This window comes from Archocentrus centrarchus, chromosome 15, assembly GCF_007364275.1.
Source record: "Archocentrus centrarchus isolate MPI-CPG fArcCen1 chromosome 15, fArcCen1, whole genome shotgun sequence".
Classification (NCBI taxonomy): Eukaryota; Metazoa; Chordata; class Actinopteri; order Cichliformes; family Cichlidae; genus Archocentrus; species Archocentrus centrarchus.
The window spans coordinates 7388547-7412654 of record NC_044360.1 but is presented as its reverse complement, the minus strand read 5'-3'; the positions used below and the strand labels follow the sequence as shown (position 1 = coordinate 7412654).

General features: G+C 41.4%; 1 protein-coding gene across 6 annotated transcripts in view; it reads left to right on the top strand.

Annotated features, from left to right (window-relative positions):
- The window catches only part of wdpcp (WD repeat containing planar cell polarity effector), a 94792-nt gene that overhangs the window by 64763 nt on the left and 5921 nt on the right, over positions 1–24108 (top strand). For 5 of the 6 annotated variants that reach the window (XM_030748038.1, XM_030748039.1, XM_030748037.1 and 2 more), the window contains 5 exons: positions 614–802; positions 1229–1352; positions 2416–2479; positions 11689–11788; positions 17421–17520. In XM_030748038.1, coding sequence (XP_030603898.1) covers positions 614–802; positions 1229–1352; positions 2416–2479; positions 11689–11788; positions 17421–17520 — 577 coding nt within the window. The remainder of the gene's footprint in view (positions 1–613; positions 803–1228; positions 1353–2415; positions 2480–11688; positions 11789–17420; positions 17521–24108) is intronic. The other variant, XM_030748035.1, reaches the window with a different exon arrangement.

Genomic DNA, 24108 nt, shown 5'->3' with positions numbered 1-24108 from the left:
AATGTTTTTTCATTGTATTTTTATGCCTTTTTATATATTTATATAAATAAAAAAACCTGACACTATGAGTCCTAAGTCTGTAGTAATGCATTTTTCAGGTGTGGTTTGGGTCTAGTTGGCTTCTTCACTGCAAATCAATGCAAAGTTGTTCTGAGCGACCAAGATGAAACACGTCTGTCATGATGGGAGTGGTCTTTTCCAGGATGAAGTGCCATCCATTAGAGCCCAAAGGAGCTGCTGAATAGTTTCATCAGCATGAAAATGATGTGTATCATTTGATAATTTGATCATTAAACTTTGCTTTGATTTGATATGGCCTTGACCTACGAGCTATGAGAGATTTTGTAGACATTTGTTTGATACCATGATCGTAACTCCAAATGAGGAAAGTTTTTTTTGTTTGTTTGTTTGTTTTGGAAGAATCATCTTCCCTCCATGAAAGACTTGAATAATCAGTGTGTGCTATGTAGCATCACAGTACCCAATGCTTATTAATACACATCAGGTGGTATGACATGTGTCTTTCATTTCATCAAACCATACATTTATCCAGTTTTTTCCTTCTTTTTTAACTGCACTTTTATTTCATATAAACCCTGCCTCAATATCACAGGAGTTCTTACGGGGGGCCAGATGGGTCCTGGGGATCTGCTGCAGCAGAGGCTACGTTGTGGTCAGGTCAGAGAGGCACTGGGCATCCTGGAGACCATGGACTGGAGCACCATGGGGGACGAGTGCTGCAGAGGCCTGAGCTCAGTCACCAACCACCTGCTGAGGCTGGAGCTGAATGCGGAGAGAGAAGGTGGGCTTGATTGGCAAATCTTGGTAAATTTACAAATTGCTGTAATTAGCACTTAGACTTGTGCTTCTCTGTTTCTGAGATTTTATGTATTTATTGTCAGGAATAAACCTCCACTTTCTAAACCTTATGAATGCTTAGAAATACAGTATATTTGTATATATTTTGAATATTTTCCTTTCAAATCTTATGAGTCAAATGTTGTAGTTTCCTGTCATTTAGCTGTTTAATTATTATTAAATTTTACTGTTAATTGGCTCTTAGTTAATTTTTGATTTGGAACTGTCTCTTATTTTTTTAGAAAATATATGCAAAGCTAATTTTTGTGCAGATTTAAAAACCAAAATCTTTAAACACTCTTGGCTAACTTCCATGCTAGCACACACGCATTTGTTCATTTTATTGTGTGTGTTTCTGTTCTGTCTTTAGCCCTGCTAGAAACAGCTCTGGGTGTGTTTTATGCCCCACCTGCTCCTCTCTCTGATACAGTGATACTGGAGTACAGGGAGCCGATCAGCAAGTACGCCCGCCGCTTTTTTCACCACCTCCTCAGGTAACACCACTCACTCTGTGCTGTTGCTTAATTAGATGCACTGAGGGAGAAATGTCCACAAGGGGGTCAAGGTTAGGGTTTTCTAGAGCTCTCCTGGAATTAGAAACATCTAAAAAGTAAAAGAGTTAGGAGTATGTTCCTCAATCAGCCTGCAGATCTGTAAAGACTGTGGTCATAGAAGTCTGCACAGGCAAATATATCAGGTTATTTTTAAGAGATTACCGGAACATTTAATGCAGTTTATCAGCACAGGGGTGGAGAATCAGAACAAGAAATACTATCCAAAAACGTCTTTCAGAAACAATTTAACACTGCTTATTTCCTGCTCTTTACTGCTATTTAAAAAAAAAAATTCTAAAACAGAAATAGCTTTTGAATTCATTGCACACACATACTGATGCAGCTTTGAGTCATTCATAAGGCAAAGCAGCACACATGCACCTGTTTAGACTGTTGTTTCATTTTCCCTTCTGCCATGAGAGCCTTTTGAAACGCCTGTTTGACTGAAATAGACCCTGTTGTTCCCACACACTGCTGCTCACTGCTCTCCATCCTGCAATTACCTCCCGCTCCCTCTCTCTCTCTTTTTCCTCCTCTGTAGCCGAGCTGGAGCGTTGTTTGGCATCCCTTCTCCTCTCCTCTCTTATCACCTACCTGCATTCTTTTTCTCTCCATCAACATCAAATGAAGGAAGCCCCCGTCCCTCCTGCACCTCCTCTCTCTGCTTGTGTTTGTTTGTTTCATGTCGGCTATAGACGAGGAAAGTTGAGGTGTTTTGTACTGTGAGATACAGCTCTCTCTCCCAGCTTTAATTCTGGATAATAGGAAAAGAGCTCGCTATTCTCAGTTCAATTATTGACAGTGTTGAATGCAGAGGTGCATGTGCATGTCTTTGGACTGAGGCATGCGTCTGTGTGCAGACCAAAGCAAGCACGAAAATGTACTACAGACTTATTTGGCTATAAATTTTCATTCAAAGCGTGTATTTTTAGATTGATTATTTTGCTTTCATGTTCAGGGTGTTGTCTTTCTTCCTTTTTGACTGTTTCCTTTTTCTCGGCAGGCACCAGCGTTTTGAGAAGGCCTTCCTCCTCGCTGTAGATTTAGAAGCAAGAGATTTATTCATGGTGAGTAGAAAGAAAATTTCCTTTTATGTGCTTTCTTGAGGGGGAAAAAAGTAAAAACAAAAATTATAATAATAAAGTTTTTTACATTAATGCAGCATCCACAAAGGTAGTGTATTTCTTTTTTCAATAGTACATGATTTTCTGCACATTGTCAGCTTATTTGATGCAGGGAAAAAAATGGGAAAAAGCTAAAAAAAACAACAAAAAAAAAACATGTTTTGATCTTGAGATGTTAATATAATCAATGCAAAAAGTACACCTTTTTTGTAAATGCTTACTGTGTTTAAGATTTAAACGTACATTGATTTTTGCCCATCAGTGTGCACTACACAAGCTAAATGAGAGATTTGAGGTTTGGATTTTTAAATTATTTTTTTCAGAAATGTCCAAAGACATGTTTTGATTTCATTATGAGTTATTATGTATAAAACGAGTGACAAAAATTTCATGTTCATTGATTTAAAGCGAACATAGTGAGCTCATTTCCAGCTCCATATTTTTATTCTTGGGTTCTACTAATGCAGCTTTGCATGATTCACACTTCAAAATAGTCCATATTTATCTTACACTGGGATTTGGTGCTGTTCAGCTTTAGGTCCCTTTAGACCACCTTCCCTTTAATCCAACTTGCTTCAAATTGGCCGCACCTCACAAACAGACGGTTTACACAGCAAGTAGGTTGGCCTTCTGTATGCAGCCAGAGCCGTGTGCCAGAGATGACCAAATAAGGATTTCCCCCCTTCTCTGACATCATATAGATACAAAAGTAGAAAGAAATGTTTGTTTTTAGGTCAATCTGAACTGCGAGCTTCTGGCTCACAGGGATTACTTGAACATACACTGACCTCATTATTTGAAACAGCAGTGGGGACAGAGCATCTCTTCACTTGATGGTGACTTGTGCAATTGGCTTGAAGTTGGTCTCTAGTGGTGTTTTCCACATCCCCATTGAATTTCTGATGATGGCTCTTAAGATCCTGTTGATTTTGTATAGTTCTAGGCATTCCAGGATCCATGTGTGAGGCAGCCCAGGCGGTGCACACAGGTTGGTCCGTCCAGTCTAGAGTGACTGCTGTATCTACCAGTAGCTGGTGTTTTGCTCCTCTGCCAATTCCTTTCTAGGCCCCCCTCATGTTTTGAGCCATGTGCCTGTTCATCTTAGCTGCTATGATGCCTGACAGGAGCTTCCATGTTGTACTGATTCAGATTATTGTCTAGAATTTGGATGTGACCAGTCCATGCTGGGGATCCTTCGGTCAGCCATTCGGGGTGTGTCTTAGCCATTAGCAGCTGGTTTGTTTGTGCTGCCAGGCGCTCGTGGAGTGCAGTTAGCTTCTTTAGCTAGTAGGTGTGATGAGATGAGAAGTGGAGGAGAAGAGGATGTGGGACCTGACATCTAGACTAACATTGAAACCTCTGGTAGCAAATTATAAAGGAGTCTGTTTACATGTGATTTTCAAACTTCATGCTTTTTTTTTTTTTTTAGTTTAAAGTCTCAAAAAACGTTTTGTGCTTGCTGTGTACATACGGTCTTCTTTATGTGTTTACCGTGAATTGTGTTAGTGAAATAACACTCCTGAGGGTTAGATGTTGACTCGTGCACTATAGGGAGCTTCTCTGTAGCTTTTCCAGTGGTATAAAACCTATTATAATTGCTCATTCACTGTTGCACCCTTGTTACTTTCATTTGCACATGACTTGTAACCCATACAAGTGTGTGGTGTGTGTCAGAGAGCAGGTGTGATCTCAGTATGGGCCTCTATCTTTTCACAACCTGCATGGCCTCAGCTCGGCCGTTTCCTCTCCTCTCATCTTCCCTCTAACTCGTTCTTTCTTTCACTCCACACTGAAATGCTCCTATGTGTTTGACCCCCTTTTTCATGGGGCCTCTTTGCTCCATGCTTCACCAACACCCCAGACATTAATACAGACCCTCTTACACACATACACACACACTCCTCTTGGTCCCTCAATCACACTGATAGCACTGGTTCCAATTCCCTCCCCACTAAGTAGTGCTGCTGGGAAGCCGAATTGAAAAGGTGGAGTCGAGCCTGTGAACCTTGAAAGAGTGCAAAGGAAAGAGGGGGGCAGAGAGGAGAGAGGAGGGGGCTCTGGTGTAGATGGAAAGCTAAATGATGAATGTAACACAAAAATGATGGAAGGAGAGAAGAAACAAGGTCCTGCCCTTTCACTTTGGAGGTGTCCAGAGATGAGTAAGAAGGGAGAGAAAGCTGGAATCATAATCAATTTCAGTGCAGGGTTTGAACTGGCTTCAGTGGGCGGAGTCAGTTACAGGACAAATCGGCCCGAGTGGAGGTGGATGTGGCCTGTGCTGTCAGCAAAATACAGGTCCAGAAAATCTGTCCAAAAAGCTACAGTCATTATTCCCACAAAGCTGCACGTACCATCACATGTATGCATCGTATGTTCAATGCTTGTCTTTGGTCATCTTGTATGTTTTTTTTTTTAAATGTTGTTAAATATTTTAAAATGATGTAGATGTGATCTTAACTTGTGAGTGCCTTCTCTCAGAAATGCTCGTAAAATAAGATTTTGGGTTAAAAAGGCTAAAAGCTTTTAGTTATTTATACTATTTTTAAAATAGAGAACCAGAACAAACTCTGTACATTTAATACTTTCAGAAGGTCACTTTAGCATGTAATAGCAAAACATGCCTCTCTCAAAGCTATAAATTCCCACCCCCACCATGCATCAATCTTGATTAGTCTGTGATATTTTCTTAAGAACATCAAGATGATGTCTCTCAATTTTACTGGTTACAGTTTGCTGTGTATTTGTAAAGATATAACACATAATATACAGTTTGTCCTTATCCAACAGTGACTCCAAAAGTTGATCGCTTCTAAGTTGGTCAAGTTTCACCTCTGGTAAAATCCACACAACTTTTTTTGACTAATCTTGCTAATAAACAGACTATTGATCTAGTCAGCTAATCCTTCAATTTGTGTTTAATGTAACAGTAACTGGTAAAATAAGTCAATTTTGGGCAAAAAAAAAAAAAAAAAACTAGAGCGGTTTCCCTCAGAGAGGATTTGGATCACAGCAGCAAACAGAACGTGACCTTGAAGCCAGATTGTGTGAAGCTGGTGTGATTTTTATCCAGTACCGCTGTGTCAGTGTCCAGTGGCTCTGGGGACCTCACAACCATAACTATGAAATCTCCCCTGTTATGGAGCCAGGTTACTCATCTATTGTTTGAGACTGTTGGAGATAAGTTATTTGTGTGTAGTATAAAAATAACGACAATAAAATCTATATACAGGAGCTGTTTCTGTGGATTGGTTTGTTCTTATACTGATTTTAAATTTAAATTTGATATTGCAGGTGACGTCTTTCTAAGCTCTTCTCATGCATGAAACAACAAAATTTCATTATCAGCAATTTATAAACATTTCATTAATCAGACATCATTTGACTGCCCTGGTTTACTCTCTTTCTTTCTTTTCTTCTTCTTTTTTTCTTATAACAAACAAACTTCAGAGACAGAGTTACCAAGCATCTGTGGATCCCTTTGTGGTGGCCTATTATGGGAATTCTCACCAAATTTAACAGATAATTGCAAATCCTTGTCATGCTGGATCTGTAACAAAGTTAAGGCTCCGTCACAACAACCTTTTTCAAGCACTTTTTTGCCTCAGCGAACAAGAGAGCAGCACCTCAATGTGCACAAAGAGCGAGAGAGAGAAGGAGGACATTGACATTTCACCCCTCGCTCTGTCCTTTGGTCTAATTAGGTTGTGTTGTTGCTTTAACCTGCTGGTTTGCTGATCGAGTCGAGGTGGAGGAGGTTAATGAGGGCAACCCCCGCCTTCGCCTAAGTCTTTCTAACTTCCAAACTTGCCCATAGAACTCAATAACGCACCGTTGACTTGGTAAACGCGCACACATGCACACAGATAATATGCTCACCTCTTCTAGAATTGCTCAGTATGATACACCCCCTCTATCACCAGACCCCTGCCCCCTCTTGCCCCATTGTTTCCTAGCTAACAATAGAGGCCCTCCAAGCCCTTTTTCTCCAAAAGAAGAAACCTTTTGTTAAAATGAAACACTTGCGTCAGGCTAAATTGAAGGGGAGGAGGAATTGGTGGTGGTGGTGGGGTGAGTTGGTGGAGGTGGAGGTTGATGGGGTGTATGAATAGTAGTGGGGGTTACTGAGCCATTTGCATTTTTTTTTTTTAAATAATTGATGCTGTTTAGTAGCTCCCTAATTAGTCTTTGATAATGAGTTGATAATGTAACCAATTAGGTCATTCGTCAGCCAAGTCAAGTTTTCTTTTCCCTCCCTTTTTCTTCATCTTCTCTTCCTGGGTCTTTTTGGCTCTTGATGTAGCTTGTTAATTAAATCAAATTGTGTGATAACCGAATCTGATGCCGGCTCTTTTGTTCCCCAGTGAGGGCTTGTGCTGTTCCTGTGTTCGATACACTAGCAGTAAGGCGAGCTGCATCTTTTGGGTTCACCCTCTATCTTGCTCTCCTATCTGATGCCAGGCTTGGCAGTGGTGGAGGTGGAGGAGGTATTGCACATCTATGACAGTAAGCTCATTGTTGTTGCTAGATAAGCAATTAGCACAATTAAAGTCCTTAACACCTCTCAGAAGTCAAACAGGAGACTCCTGTATAACAGGTGTGTCAGAAAACAAATGTGAATCAGTGCAGGGATTACACTTATGTCTGTTTGTTAATGTGTATTTTTTGTGTGTGTGAAGGTTAAAAAGTGAAAGGTGAGTTCAAGACTGAGAAAAGGACTTTTCACCGTTCACTTTTTAACCACATTTTTACATGTAAAGGGTCATGACTGACCAGCAAAGATTAAGCAGTCTTGGGTAGAAATTTTGACCAGGCTTCTTGTCAGTATTTAACTAAATGTTAGTTGGCAAATATTAAAGGAAAACTGCATCCTTAAACATTTTAGCAGCTATAGAAACTCAAAATGCAGTTTATTATTTAGTTAGAACTTGTAGGGCTCAGTTATCGGTGTGTGTTTGTTATTCTTGGGGACTTGGTGCAGGTAGATATTTTCCAGTGGGTCTGCTTCAGAAGTAATCATCAGGATTTAATGCCACCCCATCAGAATCAAAGAGCAAAAGCTGTGCCCGTACTCCACTCATTCACTAATCCCTGCATGCTGAGGTTTCAGACGTGTATAAATGACCATCATTTTGACTCTGGGCTCGCAGGTGCATCACTGGAATTCATAGACCTATCAAATGCCAGGCATTACAAGAAATAAACCAGATGATCAAACTGACCTTTACCTTAAAACTGGAATTTGAATGCATGAATGCAATATGTATGTTCTGCACATGTGCCAATAACCCATTGCTTTTGAAGTGTTGTGTTGGCCGTGTCTGCCTGCTTGTTAGATAGAAATAAAGGTGAAAAAGGTAAATGGGAATAAACAAGAAAGCATTTGTATTTGATCAGGAGTGTGGTGTCAAAAATAGGCTGTGATTATTAATATGTAATATTTTAATATGAATAAACTTTGACATTAAAATATTTTGCTGTTACTCTAAGCAACTCCAGCTCTCACCAAATGCAACAAGATGTTTTTTTTTTCTGTTTGATAAGAAATGTTGAGTGGCAGTGATGAAAATGTAGTGCCAAAGGTTTACACCAAAGTCTGTAAGAACAAGAAAATAGCCCTTAAAATAATTTTAAATTACAGAATAATTAAGAATCTGCAAATATCTGATGGCAGAATTGCTTCTTATTCTCTGCCACACATCCAGAAGATATTGCGTTTATATGCTGTTATATTTCTGTAATAAACTTCTGTGCGCACTTGCATGGCTAAAAAAGTGCCGTCCACACTGTATAGTCTCGTTCCCATCAATCCTGAATCCACAGCCAACACGTCACACTGCAAACATACAGACGTGAGCCCGTCAGTTAATGTGCTGTAAGCGCTGCTGTGTGCCAGTTAACCTAATCCCTCATTTATTTGGAGGTAACCCAAATATCAGGCAATATCGGGCTCTTAGCGTCCACCACCTCCCTCCCCTCTTCTCCCCAAATATGGCCCACTAAAACGCCCCTTTATCGGTGCGGTTAGCTGGCTCGCTGCAACCCCTAAAGCTCTTATATAAATAAGATTAGTGTCGCGTTTGAGCATTGGGGAATAAGAGGTGTAATATCTGATGGTTTTATATGCAGTATTATTGTTATCCCTTCTTAGTCGGGTTGATACTCTTCCCTCTCTCTCTCTCCCTCTCTCTCTAGTTCTCAGTTTGTCTCTCTATCGTTTCGCATTTGTTCAGTCGTCTTTCTCTGGGTCTCTTTCCTCAGATTCAGACAGTATTATGAGGAGCTAAGCTGGAATAAAGCGCCCCAACATCAAATGTTCATATTGTTCTGTTCTGTCATCCCGTTGCTCCCTCTCTCTCTCCTTATTGTTGTGAATGTTGCCTCCCTTTCGTCTTTTTACGTCTTGTTCACCCTCTCGCTTTCCTTTTGCTCTCTCACTCGCGCGCCTTTCCATCATTTCACTGTACTGCCTGCTCTCCCTCCTCGTCTGTTTAATCTTGTGCTGCTCTGTTTGTTATCAATTAAGAAGCCTCACTCATATCTAATTGAGGGGCCGTGTCTCCTCGTTCACAGGGGCTGAATTGGCCACCTCAGTCCTGGGAGCCGATTTAGGCTCTTTTGAGGCCATTTTGTTGTCGGCCATTTTCACATTTCCTTCTAACTCTTCGCCACAGAGGGCAGGCACCACACTATAATTACCCAATCTGTTCCCATTCATACTCCTCAATTTTAGCACCTCTCTCCCACTCTCTTTCTCCTTTTACTCTCCCTCTCTGACTGCCTCAATCCCTCTCTGCTCCACACCTCTTTTGGAAACCAGCACCCCCCTCTCTCCTTCCTCTGGGGGTACAAAAGCTGGGTTACAATATGGGGGTATTAGGGCCGGGTGCAGACTCAGCTGGGGGCTGGCTTTAGCCAGCTGAGGGTTATCCATGGTGAGCCCTGAGTCACGGCAGTGATGTCCTGTGATGCCGCTGAGGCGGAAGACTCTCCTTAACATGCTGTACCCTTTGATGGAGCCTCAGGCCCTGCATTCAGCCCAGGGAAACCCTGTGACTCTCAGTCGCCCCTCGTGGGGTGCCAGGATGAGGGTTTGATTCATTCTCACTTCAATCAATTCAAGAGGTCGAATGTTGCAGAAGTTCTCCCATCATTACCATGTAGACTCTCACATTTATATAATATGTATATTTGACCTTTTCAGCAGCGTCCTTCTTCCTGGTCAAGCTGACAGATTCACAGGCTGCAGCAACTGGAGCAACATGGTGGTGGTGGTGATGATGATGATGATGATGATGATGCTTCCAGTGTTTTTATGTGAAAATATCAAAGCAAACCTCTAACATTTGCACTCATGACAGAAATGTGCAACTACTGATCATCACTGCAGCATAAAGTTTCCTTCCGTGCTCTATTTATTTTGAAATTAACTGAATGAACTAAGTGGCTTCACTCCCATAATACATGCAAATGATCTATAGACTAATCATTATAGTTTGCTGTATTTGCCTTTTGATATCCAAGAAATCAAATTAATTGGGTGTCCCTGAAAGCTGAAAACGCACACACAAATTAATAAAATGCCTTAAACAATTTGACAGAACAAAGTGGATATAAACACACCCAAATACAGAGCTCCCAGGGTTTTTCTACACTATAAACCTTTTATTTTGGTATTCATATTTATTATTTATAGATAAAATCTCTTGTGAAATATGCTTTTCTTTTCAAGGTGGTCCAAACAAACATTTATACAGTAAATGAAAAACCTAATAGTATAAAACAACAAACCGCACCAAAAAAAGAAAGTCAAGATCAGTCACCAAAGCAAAAACAAATAGTTTTTTTAAATAAGTGAAATGGTCACAAAGAGCAGGTATTTAAAGGTAATTCAGGCTAATGAGAGATGTAAAAGTTACAAAGAGGACGATAAAGAAGATCTGATGAGATACAAAAGGAATAAAAAAACTGTTTAGTAACAAGGATAGTTTAAAAACACCTGTACAGTTGACAGTAATGTCACAGACTACCTCAACTTTAGTAAATAACAGCTACAAACCTGTAAGGTTGAAGATGAAAACTTTGGGCTCTATGAACGAGAGGATTCAGAAACACGACAAGTCTCACTTTGCTCGCTATCAGTCCAGCGTGTGATTTAAAAATGCCAGCAAAGACTGACAGTTTTACTTCCGTTCTCATTTACCATCAAAATGGTAAATGAGAACATCTCAGCTGCAACAAAAACATCTCTCTGAACGTGCCAGGCTCGACAACCTTCAAAAAACTTTGCACTAATTGTGCAATTGTGCAGAACGTGGGGTTCTAAAGCTGTGAACACCTCCTTTATTTCATTCGTTTCTGGTATTTTGGAAGCATATCAAATAAAAAATAAATAAATAAATCTAGCATTTTCAGCATTTTTAATATTTAGTATTTTTCCACAATTTAAATAAATGATGAATTGACCTCAGCCTCCATTGTAGGAGCAGATGTAATACTCAGCGTGTTTGTTAATGAATATGTGGCAGCCCTGAGCTTTTAAATCAGCCACCCTCAGACATCATTTAACCACATTATCTCCATTTGTGGCCATGTGAGACTCAAACAGAGAGATACAGAGGATACACGCTGTTTCCAATATTGTCGCAGGCTGATATCGTAATGTGCTCGGCTGGATATGTTTCTCCGTAAAGAGAAAATACCAGCGTTTCTGAAAGGTGAACAGTCCCTCGTCTCCTCACACTTTTGAAATGTGACAGATAACATCCTCCGTAGTTCAAAACCAGGGAGACGAGCGTGTGTGTGTGTGTGGGTGTGTGTGTGTGTGTGTGTGTGTGTGTGTGTGTGTGTGTGTGTGAGAGAGGTTGGTGATGTGTGGGGCGCAAGCAGGCTGATTTCAAAGTTTTTTTTTTTTTTTTCTTTTTTGAGGAAACGGCATTTCATCCAAACCGGTGCTCTTTCTGATGTTGGGCTTCAAACGGCTCATTTTTTTCCCCCCTCTGTCATTTCATCTGTTTCTTCCTTCTCCCGCCAAAATACCGCAACCCCTCCCCATACCCTCAAAAAAAAAAAAAAAAAAAAACTATTGTCATCTGAGCCTAGATTCATTTTAGATTAACGTTCACGTTTCTTTCTTTCTTGCATTACCTTCAAAGGACCTCCATTATGTTGCCAGTGATAAGGGCGAGGTGGTGCTAGCAGACGTGGCCAAGAGGAAGGCTAATGAAATCGAGGCCCGGACCATTGCAGGTAACGGTAAGAAAAGTAATCATCATGTCTAACCAAAAAGACACCAAATCTGACTCGTTATTTCTCCTTACTTCTGAAATGGGAGGTGGATGCCTGATAACCTCGGTAACTCACCCACTCTGACACACTTTTCTCACATCTAACAGCAAGTTTGTTCCTCAGGCTCTAACCTTCCTTTAACAGCACAGAGGAGAATCGTGTTTGCCAGAGTAATATCCATGTTAAAACTTGCACATGTGGTCATTTTATTTGTAATAATGATCAGAAGTCAGATGCTGCAGAAAATATTTATCAAGTTTATTCAAATTAAATAAAGTGATGACTACATAGTGGAAAATTACAATGTAGCCCCACAGTTTTATAAATGTAATGCGCCATAAAACAAAGTCTTTAATCTCAAGCTAATGAAATGTAGGCTGACACCAGCAAGGGGGAGGAAAGGCCCGGCTTTTCTGTCATTTTCAGCCTCTGCTGCTGCCCTTTGACAAACACTCCTGAAAGCACATACCAGAGGGGATCAAGCTGCGTTCCTGATCACTCACGCACACACACACACACACACACACACACACACACACACACACACACACACACCTCACAGAAGCTTTGAGGGCCAACGGGTGAGCAGACAACATTCAAATTTGTGAGGGAAGTAGATGAACATGTCGGATGCGTCCTTCATTGGTGCTTAAAGCACACTGGAAGACTCTGTGTGTGTGTGTGTGTGTGTGTGTGTGTGTGTGTCTCTGTGTGTGTGTCTGTGTGTGTGTGTGTGTCTCTGTGTGTGTGTCTGTGTGTGTGTGTGTGTGTACTCAGACATCCAAATGAAGCAAGAGAGGTATTTAACTCCACTGTATAAGGTCAAACCCCTACGGCTGAGTGTCTGTGTGAATGAGAATGAGCGTTTGTCTAACTGTGAGGCCTGTTTGCATGGGGTTTTTATTTTTTATTTTTTTATTCCTAATGTGATGCGTAACACGCACGCTCCTCCTCGTAAGCCTCTTAATTATGTCCTCGATGATTTACCTCCATCACCTGCAGCGTGTCCTATCCTTGGACAACAGCACTGTGGAGAAAGAGGGACAGAAGAAAGAAAATGGAGGGATGACAGCGGTAAAAAAAAAAGGAAGGGGATTGGAAAGGCAAAATAAAATAAATAACAAGTGAGGAAGGAAGGAAGTGTAAATAAAGACGAGGGGGAACATCAACTATTAACATTTCTGAGTAAAGAAAACAAAGATTTTATATTAAATATAACATTGGGTTTTTATGGCCTGCCTATATTTTTCCTTTCACAGTCAGAAGGTTGGGTGATGAGTTCGTAAATAAAAAGATAATATAATAAAAAGATAATATTTAGTGCAAAGTTATCTTACTAGATTACAGCTAGCTCAAGTAGCTCAAGCTTATTCTGTGTCACGGCATAGCTATAGATGATTGATTTGTCCTCAGATTTTAACTTTATTCAGTCGGTTGTCTGGAAACTATATTAATATTACTTACTTTACTGTTACTTAAATAAAACTTCATATGAACAGTACGACATTTTACACCACGTCATTGTTCACTTAACAGAAACTAAACCAAAATGCAGAAGCAGTGTGTGAAAAACTAAGTACACCCCATGATTCAGTAGGGTGTAGAGCCACCTTCAGCAGCAATAACTTGTAGTAATATTTTTCTGTATGACTTTATCAGTCTCTCACATTGAAGTCTAGACTCTGACTGTGCCATTGCAATACCTTTGTTCTTCTATTTCTCAGCCATCCTGTGGTATATTTGCTGCTGTGCTTGTGATCGTTGTTCTGTTACGTGACCCAATTTCAGCCACCTTCATCTATGAGACAGATGCCCTCGCATGTGACTCCAGAATTCTTTGGTATACAGAGGAGCTCATGGTCCACTCAGTGACTGCAAGATGCCCAATGTCCTGTGGCTGGAAACCAAGCCCAAATCATCACCCCTCCAGCACCATTGGTATGAGGTGTTTGTGCTGATATGCTGTGTTTGGTTTTCACCAAATGTGGCTCTGTGCATTACGACCCAACCTTCACCTGTTTAAAGGACATTGTTGCAGAAGTCTTGTGGTTTGTTCAGATGCAACTTTGCAAACCTAAGCTGTGGAGCATGTTCTTTTTAGAGAGAAGAGGCTTTCTCCTGGAAACCCCTCCAAACAGGCCATACTTGTGCAGTCTTTTTCTAATTGTGCTGCCATGATCTTTAAAATTTAACCATCTAACTGAGACCTGTGGAGTCTGAGACGTAGCTCTTGATTTACTGCGGTTTCTCTGAGCATTACATTGTCTGAATCTTTTGGGCCATCCACTCCTGGAAAGATTGTGGCATTGTGTTAACACACCCCTGAATGTTCCCGATCTGCAAACTGCCAAAACTTCTGTTTTCATAGAGATGCTCACACTTGCTGATGATCAGTTAATCAAGTGCATTTGATTTGCAGCACCCGGCTGCTACTTACCCTCTTAATTTCTGTGGTAACAGTAAGGGTGTGTCTTTTGCACTGAGTTTTTTTTCTTCTCAGTGAAGTGTATTTGATTAATAGGTAAAAAAGCATTAATAAAACGCAGGGAAAAAGTAAAAGATGAACAGACACATCAGCCATCAGCGTGCTGCACGGCAGAAGGCCTGAATACATTTGGAAAGACACACTCATGACAACGACACTGACGTGCTGTCACAGCCCGTGATGATAACAGTTAAACTGATGCCTCTCTATAAGTGTGTGTGTCCACTTGTATGTCAGCGTTTAGACAAGCAGACAGCATATTAACAGAGCAGAAAAGCCAGGTCATAAATAATGAGTGGCTCGCTTCAAGCAGCGGGCTCCAGTGAACAAGTCTCACATTTACACACACACGCGCACACACACAGCCCCTGGCATGGTTGTCACACACTCTCGCACATTTACCATCAGGAGCGTGCATGCTTCTAAAACAGGAGCAGTGAACTAACTGATTGTCGAGGAAACCGGTTTAATTTCTAACACGACGCATTCTGAATAGAACAAGTCAAATTCAGTCCGTACCTGCACGCACTAATATGTGTTTTGCAAATTAATCGCAATGATGTTTGCTGTTTAAAATATAAATAACATCTACAGGTGTGCCTGGTTGTTCTCATCATCATACGGTCTCCTCCTGATTCCTTCCACAGATCAATTCTAGCTTCTATTATTATTATTATTATTTGTTTGTGTGTTTGTTTTCAGGGACAGTGCACACTGATCAGCATTTCTGTAAATGTTAATATTAGCCAAAAGCCTAATTCTGCTAAAGCTGCTGTCCCTTAGCCAGATGACAGAGTAGCTGTTTAAACTTTCAAGCTGTTTTTCAGGTTATAACCTGAGGCAGTTCAACACCTGAAATTACCTGCAAATACTCAAGGGCGTGTCCAAAACGGTGGCGTAACACAGGCCACCCTGAAAAATAATGGTCCCCCACCTACTACTGCCATTAGTGTACCGCAGTGCCTAAAGCCATTGCATAAGAGCATGATTAAGACTAGTGATGAAATGTAAATTGGTACATTTACTAGGTAAATATATATAATACAGTTGTATTTCTATGTTATGCTGCTTTGTACTTCTATTCCACTATACTTTGTATTTGTGTCGTACTTTGTACTCCACTTATTCTATTTAAGTCTTTAGTTACTTATTATTTTGCGTATTTTAAAATATAATCAATTTTATAATTTTATCAGCATTATTCTGTATTAGTTTAGATGAAGCTAAACAGCATCTTCAGCTGCAAAATTAAAGTGATATATACGTTAATTAATCAGTATTTATGATCCAGTAGTATTATGTGTATGATTCTGCATGATAGGCTGCTTTAGGTACGTTTGTTATGTTTCGTTGCTAAAACTTGTCTTGTTATTGAAGTATGATTATGACTTTTACTTAAGTAAACAGTTCAGCTTCCAGAACCACATTTCATGTCTTAAATCTGTATTAGGGTACAAGACTGCAACCGAGTCTGAAAATCATGCCCAGTGTTTTCTTCGCCAATCGTCTACACACTGAATTTATTTCTGATCAAATGTTTTGATTCCCTGTAGTCCCTCTGTCTTGTTTTTGGCCCTCTGTGCCAACTCAGAAAGTCTTGGAAACCCCTCTGCAGTGACCTGAGTTGTAGGAGGGAAAAGCGACTTGTTGTGTTTTCTCTGAGGAGCAACAGTGAAGGGTTTGAGGGGGGAAAAAAGCTCATCTAGGTCATCTCCACCGTGTGCTTTTTTTGTTTCACTTTAAAGAAAAAAAGAGAGAAAATGTAGAATTGATTTGCATTTGGGGAAAACACTGGAAAGATGAATACATCTCCTATTGTCTGACTTATTTTTTACTTGTTTTCTAAAAATAATAATAAATAACTCACTTCCAGTTGGAGCAGTTGTTTGAGGTGGATGTCAGTCTAAGACTTGGAAACAGCCCATATGTGCATCCTTTGTAAGTCCTGATGAACAGAGATTCTGCTGTCGCTTGTAGACAAACATAAACGCACAATAGAGAACACACATTTCAGCTTAGCAATGGTCCCTTTTTTATAACAGCATTGGAAATCGCTTATAGCTGTCTGGCTGACAAGTGTGCTGATTTGGATAGATAGAGCATTGTGAGAGGCAGAGTAGCGAACAAGTGCGAGGGAAGGCCTCTTTCTCTTTCTCTTCCTCTCTATCTCTTTTTCCTTTGAGTAGCATTTTGCCAAGAGGAGAAGCCAAGTTGGTTTCCTGATCGTTCTGTCTCCCCCTCACAAAGGCTGACGTGACTGCAGGGCTTTTCAACGGGCAAAGAGATGAGAGCTTTATCTGAAGATCCACTTCTCCACCTCCTCCCTCCCTCACTCTCTCTCTCTCTCTCTCTCTCTTAGTTGTTGCAGTAAAAGCCTGTTAGTTGCGGTGTGTGTGTGTGTGTGTGTGTGTGTGTGTGTGTGTGTGTGTGTGTGTGTGTGTGTGTGTGTGTGTGTGTGTGTGTGTGTGTGTGTGTGTGTTGAAGAAAAGCAGGGTTTGTTTCTTGTTTCCTTCTCAGCTCTGTTGGCTGCTTTGTTCACACATCCTCCGTTTACTGTTTGACATCTTGTCTCAATTCAGAAACTCAGACCGAGTGTTCATCAGAAACGGGACGATCAGAGTTTGATGTCCAAATTAACAGAAACAAATGCTCATGTGTTGTTTCCCGAGCTGTTTGTACAAACCATATTTAGAGGAGAAATCATAAGGCTCAGAAACATACTTTAGGCTGAAATATCAAAATATCAACACCAACTGCTGCCAATAAACAGAGCAACATTTTGATGTCAGAGTAAGACACCCAGTTAAATGGTGTCATGAAACTATTATATATGCACCGTAATTGAAAGCAGTTAAACAGACTTGGTCAATTTTTTTATTTTTTGGCCTTTATTTGATAGTTAAGTGGAGATAGACAGGAAAGCGGGAGGAGAGATGGGGGAAGATACGCAGTAAATGGCGACTAGGTCGGGACTCGAACCTGCGCCGACTTCACTGCCACGCGGCATATGTGGTCGCCCGCTCAACGGCTGAGCCACCCTGGGGCCCAGACTGGGTCAGTTTATTAATTTTTTACTCTCACTAATCCTTATTCTTGTCTTTTTGTGTATCATAGACGAGCTTCGGAGAGGCAGAAATTATGGCTCCAACTTCGGTGATGCACAAGCAGAGAGGAAGCGAAGTGTAACGGGCTCTCCACACTCCCCATCAACACAGTGAGTCACGTGTATTGTGTGAACTTGCATGCATGTGTAGCTCCATGTTTGTCAAGCAGCATCCTGAGAACTGGTTGTATTTGAAAGTCCCCCTCCCTCATTTAAGCAGATTTCCAAACATGATTAGATCTACAACCAATTACACTAACAAAACAACAGCATATATATATATATATATATATATATATATATATATATATATATATATATATATATATATATATATATATATATATATATATATATATATATATATATATATACAGGGGTTGGACAATGAAACTGAAACACCTGGTTTTAGACCACAATAATTTATTAGTATGGTGTAGGGCCTCCTTTTGCCGCCAATACAGCGTCAGTTCGTCTTGGGAATGACATATACAAGTCCTGCACAGTGGTCAGAGGGATTTTAAGCCATTCTTCTTGCAGGATAGTGACCAGGTCACGACGTGATGCTGGTGGAGGAAAATGTTTCCTGACTCGCTCCTCCAAAACACCCCAAAGTGGCTCAATAATATTTAGATCTGGTGACTGTGCAGGCCATGGGAGATGTTCAACTTCACTTTAATGTTCATCAAACCAATCTTTCACCAGTCTTGCTGTGTGTATTGGTGCATTGTCATCCTGATACACGGCACCGCCTTCAGGATACAATGTTTGAACCACTGGATGCACATGGTCCTCCAGAATGGTTCGGTAGTCCTTGGCAGTGACGCGCCCATCTAGCACAAGTATTGGGCCAAGGGAATGCCATGATATGGCAGCCCAAACCATCACCGATCCACCCCCGTGCTTCACTCTGGGCATGCAACAGTCTGGGTGGTACGCTTCTTTTGGGCTTCTCCACACCGTAACTCTCCTGGATGTGGGGAAAACAGTAAAGGTGGACTCATCAGAGAACAATACATGTTTCACATTGTCCACAGCCCAAGATTTGCGCTCCTTGCACCATTGAAACCGATGTTTGGCATTGGCACGAGTGACCAAAGGTTTGGCTATAGCAGCCCGGCCGTGTATATTGACCCTGTGGAGCTCCCGACGGACAGTTTTGGTGGAAACAGGAGAGTTGAGGTGCATATTTAATTCTGCCGTGATTTGGGCAGCCGTGGTTTTATGTTTTTTGGATACAATCCGGGTTAGCACCCGAACATCCCTTTCAGACAGCTTCCTCTTGTGTCCACAGTAAATCCTGTTGGATGTGGTTCGTCCTTCTTGGTGGTATGCTGACATTACCCTGGATACCGTGGCTCTTGATACATCACAAAGACTTGCTGTCTTGGTCACAGATGCGCCAGCAAGACGTGCACCAACAATTTGTCCTCTTTTGAACTCTGGTGTGTCACCCTTAATGTTGTGTGCATTGCAATATTTTAAGCAAAACTGTGCTCTTACCCTGCTAATTGAACCTTCACACTCTGCTCTTACTGGTGCAATGTGCAATAAATGAAGATTGGCCACCAGGCTGGTCCAATTTAGCCATGAAACCTCCCACACCAAAATGACAGGTGTTTCAGTTTCATTGTCCAACCCCTGTATATATATATATATATATACATATACACATATAGAAAGAGGGGAGAGAAACACACACACCCACACACAGAGATTTCTTCACCCTCTCATTCAAATATAGTCACTTCTGGCTCCCAAAAACAAACGAAAATAACCTGCTAATGCTGAATCTTCAAATTGGAGAGTCCAAAAAGCAGTGGGTGACATTACGGTGGTTATGTTTACCTTATATATGGTCTATGATCAGATTAGGCAATTATAGAGTTACAAAATCTTTGTGACTGAGAGACTTGAGAGGTTGCAGTTCAGTACCTGATCAGTCATACACGCTGTCTTTCAGGAAGTGCATGATGTCATCAGAAAGGAGGAATTACGAAAAAAAATGTAAACAGACAATGATGAATACAGTGGTGTTTATCATACTGGATGTCTACTCCCTTTCAAAGTTCCAACTAGCAACACCAGCAGCATCATTCACCATTTAGAAATCAACAACATCATCTAGAAAATAACACAGCTCAAAGTCCACAGCTCCACTGGTCCACTTGGTCAAATTTACAGAAGTGACAAAACAGTTGCTGAAGACTTAAAATAATTCATGAGCTGTCCCAAAAGCAGCATTGCTGTTTTTCAATTATGACATATGCGAGATAACACAATCAACTGATGTACAGGACACCCCTTTTTTGTTTCCAACCCAAAGCAGCATGCTGCATTGTTGTTATGCCATAACTGGACTGATATTAAGTAATCAGAGCCCAGCAATACACGACAAGCCACATTCATGCACCAATGGACAATTTGGGGTTCAGTGTCTTGCTCAGGGACACTTCAACAAGCATTAGAAGAGCCCAGAGTTGAAACACCAACCTTCAGATTAGTTCTCAGCCAGCTCTACTTCTTGATGTAGTGTAGAGCAACACAAAACATACAGTGTAGAGAAATATCAGTCATGAAACCTGACCAATCAGAGACAAACTGTTCATTTGCTCTCAGTCTTTTTGCACTTCCCCTTCCCTCCACACGCTACAGCTCACATTTTGTTACTTTGATTGGTTGCACGGCTACTGTTTTACTTTCAGGGGAATTGTTGATGAGAGAAGCTATGAAAATGAGAAAGTTGCATATTCAGTTCAATTCAGTTCAATTTTATTTATATAGCGCCAAATCACAACAAACAGTCGCCTCAAGGCGCTTTGTATTGTGGGTAAAGACCCTACAATAATAGAGAAAAAACCAGTCAAAATGACTCCTATGTGCAGCACTTGGCAACAGTGGGAAGGAAAAACTCCCTTTTAACAGGAAGAAACCTCCAGCAGAACCAGGCTCAGGGAGGAGCAGTCATCTGCCGCGACCGGTTGGGCTGAGGGGAGAGAAAAAAAGACATGCTGTGGAAGAGAGCCAGAGTTTAATAACAATTAATGATTAAATGCAGAGTGGAGTATAAACAAAGTGAATAAGGTGAATGAAAAGAAACAGTGCATTATGGGAACCCCCCAGCAGCCTAGGCCTATAGCAACATAACTAAGGGCTGGTTCAGGGTCACCTGATCCAGCCCTAACTATAAGCTTGATCAAAAAGGAAAGTCTTAAGCCTAATCTTAAAAATAGAGAGGGTGTCTGTCTCCCGAATCCAAGCTGGGAGCTGTTTCCACCGAAGAGGGGCCTGAAAGCTGAAGGCTCTGCCTCCCATTCTACTCTTAAGTATCCTAGGAACCACAAGTAAGCCAGCAGTCTGTGAGCAAAGTGCTCTATTGGGGTGATATGGTACTATGAGGTCTTTGAGATAAGATGGGGCCTGATTATTCAAGACCTTGTAGGTGAGGAGAAGGATTTTAAATTCTATTCTCGATTTAACAGGGAGACAATGAAGAGAAGCCAATATGGGAGAAATCTGCTCTGTCTTTCTAGTCCCTGTCAGTACTCTAGCTGCAGCATTTTGGATCAGCTGAAGGCTTTTCAGCGAGCCTTTAGGACAGCCTGATAATAATGAATTACAATAGTCCAGCCTAGCAGTAACAAATGCATGAATTAGCTTTTCAGCATCACTCTGAGAAAGGATGTTTCTAATTTTAGAAATATTGCGCAAATGCAAAAAAGTGGTCCTACATATTTGTTTAATATGTGCATTGAAGGACATATCCTGGTCAAAAATGACTCCAAGAGAAGGCATATGTCTACATTTGAAGTATACTTGCCATTGCATTGTATTGTGAGAGAGCTCAATACAATTACAGCCTGTTACATTTTAACAGAGGCATTAGCCATGTGCTAATCAATGTGTTTACTCTGGATATTAAAGATGTGGTGGTCAGCATCCCATCCATCCATCCCAGAGCTCCCTCTCCACAGCCACCTCCTCCAGCTTATCCAGGGAAAGACTGAGGGAGAGGCCAGCCACCCTTCAAATGAAGCTCATTTCTGCCACTTGTATCTGCGATCTTGTTCTTTTGGTCACTACCCAAAACTCATGACCATAGGTGAGGGTAGGGCTGTAGACTGACCAGTAAATCAACAGCTTCGCTTTTACACTTGGCTCTCTCTTTACCACTGTGGACTGGTGCAGCTGCAGCCTCGATCCATCTGCGAATCTCCCGCTCTCCTCTCCCCTCACTTGTGAACAAGATCCTGAGATACTTAAACTTCTCCACTTGGGGTAGCAGCTCGTCCTTGGCCCAGGGTGTGCACTCCACATCATCTGTAAAAAGCAGAGATGAGATTTTGATGCCACCAAGGCAGAAGCCTTCCACCACTTAGATATAAATAGAAATTCTGTACATAAAAATTATGAACAGAATCAGTGACAAAGGGCAGCCTTGGCAGAGTCCAACATCCACTATAAATGAGTCCAACTTATTACCGGAAATACAGACAGCTGCAATTGTACAGGGACTGAGTGGTCTGTAACAACAGGCCAGACACCCCATACATACACAGAGCATCCCACAGGATACCCCGAGGGATGCGGTCGAATGCCTTCTCCATGTCCAAAAAACATGGATGGGCAAACTCCTCTGCACACTCAAAATATTCTTGAGGATAAAATGCTGGTCCAGCATTCCGCGAACCGGACGAAAACCGCATTGTTGTTCTTGAATCCAATGTTTGACTAACGGACAAACTCTCCTTTCCAGCACCCTGGCATAGACCTTACCGGGGAAGTTGAGGAGTGTGATTCCCCGATAGTTGAAGCATACCTTATGTTCCCCCTTCTTGAAGATGGGAACCACCACCCCAGTCTGCCAATCCAAAGGCACAGCCTTAGATCTCCACCGTCACTATAGAGGTGTGTCAACCAAGACAGCCCTACAGCATCCAGAGCTTTCAAGAACTCAGGGCAAATCTCAACCACCCCAGGGACCCTGCCACCAAGGAGTTGTATAACTACCTGAGTGACCTCACCCCAGTAATGGGCAAGTCATCCCCCTTGTACCCAGACTCTGCTTCCACTACAGAAAACATGTCAGTGGACTTAAGGAAGTCCTCGGAAGTATTTCTTCCACCACCTGATTATATCCTCAGTTGAAGTCAGCAGGACCCCACCCGCTTTATAAACTGCAGGTTTCAAAGGTACTTTATTGGATTGAGATCTGGTGACTGCCGGGCCCATTTGAGAACAGTGAACTCATTGTCATGTTCACGAAACCAGTTTGTGATGATTTGAGCTTTGTGACATGGCACATTATCCTCCTAGAAGCAGCCATCAGTAGGTGGTACACTGTTCTCATAAAAGGACGGACATGGTTAGCTACAATACTCAGGCAGGTTGTGATGTTTAAGAAATGCTCATTTGGTGCTAAAAGGCTCAAAGTTTGCCAAGAAAATATCCCCCCCACCGTTACACCAGCACCCTGACCGTTGATACAAGGCAAGATGGATCCATGGTTTCATATTGTTTATGTCAAATTCCGACCCTACCATCTGAATGTTGCAGCAGAAATCAAGACTAATCAGACAACAAATATTGGCACACAGTGTGATCTTCTGCTGCTGTAGTTCATCTACTTCAAGTTTCACTGTCTTGTGCTGTTCTAAAATGCTCTTCTGAATGCCTTGCTTTGTTACAAGTGGTTATTTGAGTGCCTGGTGTGGTCTTATGCTGCTGCATTCTATGTAAACCGTAGATGTGGTTGTGTGGGAAAATCCCAGTAGATCAGCAGTTTCTGACATACTCAGACCAGCCCATTTTGCCACTTTCAAAATCACTTAAATCCCCTTTCTTCTCCATTCTGATGCATGCCTAAATGCATAGGGTTGCTGCCGTGTGATTGGCTGATTCAATATTTGCATTAATAAGCAGGTGAAACAGTGTATCTAACAAAGTGGCTGGTGAATGTATTTTATATCCTCCTGGATACAAAAGATAAGAAACAGGTTTTGGTTAAGTGGAATTTCTTTTGAGGAAATGTTCTCATATCACACACACAGTATTCCTTTACCCTCTGTGCATGTAGTGCTAGAGAATGAACCACAATAGATTTGTGGATCAGGCAGATAAACAAGCTTAAGCTTTCTACAGCGTTTAGAGGCTGCAGATTCAGGTGATAACAGCCCTCTCTTCTCATAATTATTTGATATGTTATTATTGTAAAAATGTTGATTTGAGCTGCTGTTTGTATTAAAACAAAATATTTAGTTCAGCTCACTGCAAATAAGGCATCCAGACGCTGTTACTTTCCCACAGAGATTCTCCATTGTCTGCATATGAATCGTGTGAGAGCGTCTGCGGCCAAATGACCCAGCTGCAGCCTGAGAGCCTTCACTCCCAGTGACATTTCAAATGTCAAAACCACATCAGTTCCGGGTCTTACGCTTCCAGCGATCCCAGAGTTGAACCCGGAGCCACATTTTTAAAACGCCACCAGGGTCCATTTTCACTGCGGCTCAGTCTCCAGAGTGCAGACCAGACTCAGTGTTTCAGAGTGATTGTTTAATACAATCGTCCACATGAATGACATGTTGAAACAGTGTGACTAAAGATGCGCTGAAAGCATCCCTCTCCATCCCTCACACACACACACACACAAACATACACGCAAACACAGCAACATCCACGTCTCTATTATTGTAGGATGGT